We start from the raw sequence: 5,199 nt of genomic DNA on the forward strand, positions 1-5,199 counted from the left end.
GGTCAGTATGGTTTCTCTTATGGGTATAGAAATGGTCAGTATGGTTTATCTTATGGGTATATAAATGGTCAGTATGGTTTATCTTATGAGTATATAAATGGTCAGTATGGTTTATCTTATGGGTATGTAAATGGTCAGTATGGTTTATCTTATGGGTATATAAATGGTCAGTATGGTTTATCTTATGGGTATAGAAATTGTCAGTATGGTTTATCTTATGGGTATATAAATGGTCAGTATGGTTTATCTTATGGGTATAGAAATTGTCAGTATGGTTTATCTTATGAGTATATAAATGGTCAGTATGGTTTATCTTATGGGTATATAAATGGTCAGTATGGTTTATCTTACTTCTTCCTCTTGTACCTTCTTTCACATTAACTGTTAACGTTCCTTCCAAGATTATTAATAGTAACCACATCATAAGATAAATCATACTGACCATTTATATACCCAGAAGATAAACCATACTGACCATTTATATACCCATAAGATAAACCATACCAACCATTTATATACCCATTCCTCGAGCTTCTAGCTGTCCATTTGGCTTTGGATCATTTCCTACCTCTCACCTGACATTGTCTGGTGATGATTCATTTCGACAGGTCAACAGTGGTAGCATATATCAATCAACCAAGGTGGCATCTGATCGAGATACCTCTGTTTTTGTACATTGGATCTCCTCTGTTGAGCCCACACACACCACATTCATTTAATCGTGTGTCATGTTCCGGGTGGTTTCAATCTTGTAGTGGATAGTCTCTCCCACCCCGAAAAGATTTATCTGATGAAGTGTTCCCTCGATCCCATCGTTTTGTGGTGGCTTTGCAGTCGTTGAGTTTTTCCTCACATCGATGCATTTACCACCACCCTGAATCACAAATTACCCCTCTTTTGGTCTTTGGGTTTTCGACTTAGAGTGAGCCAATCAACATAGTCTGCACGCATGTTCAAGGTTGTCTATCTTCCTCCCTTGATTGTGCTTCCCCTGTGTACCTTTGTCCAAGGATTTTATTGCTTATTGGATGGTTCTAGTCAGTTTCACTGTTGGGGAGTAGATTTTGTTTCCATAGACATCCTTTTGATACCGGATGTTGGGTTCTTGGATCGAGATATTCCTCAAATAACGTATCTTGCCCTGGGGTTGGAATGGTTTTAGATTCTTTCTAGTCTCTGGGGCTTGAAGTGAAGACGGTATGATCCTCATCCTACCCCCGCGTGGATGTAGGCTCCCAGTGGCATGGGTTTTGTATGTAGTTGACTTACTGAGTATGGTTCGTCGTGCCCTAGCCACTCTATACCATGGGGTTCATTCTTTTTTACCCACTTTTCTGCTTGGTGGGATTGACTTACGTATATTTATTTAAGGATTTATTCCCTCAATTCTCTCCAACTTGGATGTGCTTCTCTCCTTTTTCCATCCTTTTTTCTCCACTCTTTACAGATGGGCAAAGAGGATACATGACCAGAAATGGTGTGGTTCCCCTTTTCATATCTTCTGAGCTGGCTCTCGCATCTACAGAGGTATCTTTTGGATGCTTTTGGGGGGTATGTCTGTTCTTCCCTCCTAATCAATGTGGAATTCCAACTAATCTTGTGATAAGAGGGAAGTACTGTATCGGAAATGATAATTTTCCTATACTGAAAATGTATTTTCAATAGGTACTTCTCTCTGCTAATGCTTCCCACCCATGCTCCCCACATTCTTTCAATACTTTCTTCTTCTGCCAAATTTCGAAGTGATAGTTTGGCAGAGGTGCATAGAGGGAGTCACATACATCACATGAGTATACTATGCTCCTATTGGCAGAGAGGTGACGCATGATGATTCACATGAGAGACACTTGATTTCAATAAGGCGGAGAGGAAGGCTTGTGGCGTGGCATATGTAAAGAAAAAGTTCACATATAGAGGGCAGCAATGAATGATAATAGCTAATCTTGTGAAAAGAGGGAAGTACCTGAGTATAGGAACATTATAACCTTGGAAAGAAATCCAGAATGTAGTGAAGATGCTGGTTAAGATATTCTAATAAAGTTGTGTACTAGATTATTTATTAGTTTTAGGACTCATGTGCCTAGATGCTATTGATTCTATCGAAAATTGTATTACTTTCTCTGTATTTGTATTTTTTGACAGGTGCATGATTCACTGTCCTATCAATAGAAATAACACACTTCACGAGTTGAACATTTTTGCCCATAACTAACTTGTGAAGTAAGAATGGCCACAATAATAATAAAACAATAAACAAGTTATGCTTGTAAGTAGATTTGAACTAAATATTGATGAAGAGGGAGAAATTAAATGCACTAAAAGTTGCATCAGATGTTGTGACGATACATATTTTCTTGATGTTACATGTTGCAATGTTGGCATTATCTGTATTCTGATATATGGGAGGGTTTCTAAATAATTTTAAAGTGCAAACAATCCACTCTGAATAGTCTTTAACTTATTACCTGATAAAAATTTGATCTAATGCTATAAGAATAATTACTGTCTTTGCATGAAAGTAACCATTTTTATTCTTTATTGATAACAGATTTATTATAGTTAAATAATGGAAGTAGTTCTTATAATGAGTTTAGTAGGAGTTTTTCATGTAGTTTAGCATTGACATTGGCGAGTCCTAGCTGAGTTTTTGCAGTCTTATATAATTTGTCCAAATGTTTTTAACAAGAAACAACGTGACATAGTCTGGTGGTTAGGCACTCTACAATTTGTGAGTCATAGGTTTGAATCCTGTTACCAAACGTGCTCGCCGTTTCAGCCGTAGAGTCAGTCCCACTATTTGATTAGAGTAGTCCAAGAGTTGACAGTGGATGGTGTTGGCTAGCTACCATCCTTCTAGTCTATCACTTCTAAAGTAGAGATGGCTAGTAACTATAGCTTTCATGGCCTTTGGTGAAATTCAGCAAACAATAAACTAGAAATAAAGGCAGTGTTAAAAATAACAAAACTGTTATTAATAAAAGTTTTTCTTAAAGAGCACAGACAATGCTTACGTGAAAAGCAAGGTGTGTGAAGTCTGTATAATTAAGCACTAAATCTTGGCATACATGGAAAACAAGGTGTGTGAACTCTGTATAATTAAGCACTAAATCCTGGGTTACATGGAAAGCAAGGTGTGTGAAGTCTGTGTAATTAAGCACTAAATCCTGGGTTACATGGAAAACATGGAGTGTGAAGTCTGTATAATTAAGCACTAAATCCTGGGTTACATGGAAAGCAAGGTGTGTGAAGTCTGTATAATTAAGCACTAAATCCTGGGTTACATGGAAAGCAAGGTGTGTGAACTCTGTATAATTAAGCACTAAATCCTGGGTTACATGGAAAACATGGAGTGTGAAGTCTGTGTAATTAAGCACTAAGTACTGTGAAAGAGCTTTTGTTGTTGAGCATCTCTAGTCTGAAACAAGTTCAGTGAAGTACATTCTATGATGTTACAAGTTGTTCGTCATGAATCAAGCATGCTAAATGCATATTAATTTTGTTATATGTCTGTTCTCTACATATTTAAGGATTTTACTTTTTTTGGCTTATTTTGAATCTAGCAAGATACTTGTCTTTCTAGGCTTAATGGTTAATTTTCTTGTTTCAGCCTCGGGTGGATTTACCTCAAACACTGGTGCAGGAGTATCAGCATCACCAATTACTTCACCCAATCTCACATCTTTTCCCAACCCGGCTGCTGCTCTGTCGTAAGACCACACCACGTCACCAAGAGATGTTTGGTCTGTTCTGGGCTTAGACACAATTCACATAATGTTGTATGTGCCGTTTGCATTTCATATCAGTTGTAGCTGAAGTGGACCCAGGCTAAGTGATTCAAGGGACAACAAAAAAAAAACATTTTCATTACATTTGAACTTTTTTTTTTACTTAGCAGTCTTTATTAAAAGCCTGTTCTTAAAAAAAAAGAATGTTTAGTGTGAGCGGCAGGAGTAGAATAGACGATTATCGACTAACCAGTGAGTTAGCACAATAAGAAATGTTAAACATATGTTGTCGTTCCTCCCCCAGTTTAAATTATTGCCAAGTTCAATTGAAGGTAGCAGCATCCAAATGATGCTCTACAGGTAAGTTATTTACAAAGTATACAAGTCTCTCCAATATGCCATCCAGCATTCTTCAGAAACATTACAGTGTTTATAGTTGTAAGATAAAATGGCTGCTAAAGCAAGAAATATCCAAACTTTCATTTTTACTTGCGTTGTGATAAATGTCCCTATTAAATGTCGTGAGATCGCAGCCAGTTCTCAGCTGTCTGAACATGTGTTCATTTTGTTGATCTCCATTTTTTTTATATTCAGTTTCTTTGTACCAAGACAAAAAAATGTGTTCGTGTCTTTAGCTTGTGCAATGCTTATCTTTCCAAGTCATCTATTTAAAGAGAGATTGGTGTCTGTACTGTCTGCTGGTTGTTTTGTCTTCATTATTTTTGTGCAAGTTCAATTCCATGTCTTATTATTGGCAGCACTCGAATCACTCAAAGTATATGTCACTAATGATACTTCCCTGTGTAAAGATCATGCACTTAAAAATAATAAATAATATTATGTTCAATAATTTATCATTCAAAATAGGTTGTTTTCTTAGAAAAAGATGCCAAAACCTTAATTGTTGTTTGTGTAAAACTTTCTTGTGGTAATTTCATTTTCATAAGGTTTGTAACATTGTTAATAATAGTTAAATTAGAACAATAAATCAACTTTGTTGTCACTGCACAGTTTTTTAGTGGAATATTCTTTCAACATGATGTTTGGGATTATACAAAATTATTAATTTCCTTTTGAACTTATTGTGTATATTATCATCAAAAACTTTCTAAATCAAAGCATTTTATTTGTTGCTGTCATTTATTTTAATTAAATATTGTTTGATTTAAAGACGAGGTGTATTACATAATGGTTCCAACAACAAGCTCAGATACTCATTTACAAATCTACATAAAAGCTTTTAACGTAAACAAAGAACACCTTAATTTTTGAGGGTGTATTAGTATTATACAGTTAAAAATATCCTAGTAAATAATTCTGCTATAAATTTATTCCATAAAACCTCACTGAAAAGAAAGAATTGTGTAAAATAAAATGTTTGAGTGACTGTAAGAAAAACTTGGATAAAAGATAATAAAGGCTAATTTAACATGTCTAAAACTAAATTTGTTTAGTTTTATTTTGTGCAACATTT

At 35.4% G+C, this 5,199-nt stretch overlaps 1 protein-coding gene across 1 annotated transcript in view; it reads left to right on the forward strand.

Annotated features, from left to right (window-relative positions):
* Window positions 1-4,733, forward strand: part of LOC106474230 (casein kinase II subunit alpha-like) — a gene marked incomplete at its 5' end in the record, with an annotated part of 9,572 nt that extends 4,839 nt beyond the window's left edge. The window contains one exon of the mRNA XM_013934921.2: window positions 3,608-4,733. Within this exon, the coding sequence (XP_013790375.1) occupies window positions 3,608-3,711 (104 nt within the window). The remainder of the gene's footprint in view (window positions 1-3,607) is intronic.
* Between the last annotated feature and the right edge of the window lie 466 nt (window positions 4,734-5,199).

Source organism: Limulus polyphemus, unplaced genomic scaffold, assembly GCF_000517525.1.
Source record: "Limulus polyphemus unplaced genomic scaffold, Limulus_polyphemus-2.1.2 Scaffold6976, whole genome shotgun sequence".
Classification (NCBI taxonomy): Eukaryota; Metazoa; Arthropoda; class Merostomata; order Xiphosura; family Limulidae; genus Limulus; species Limulus polyphemus.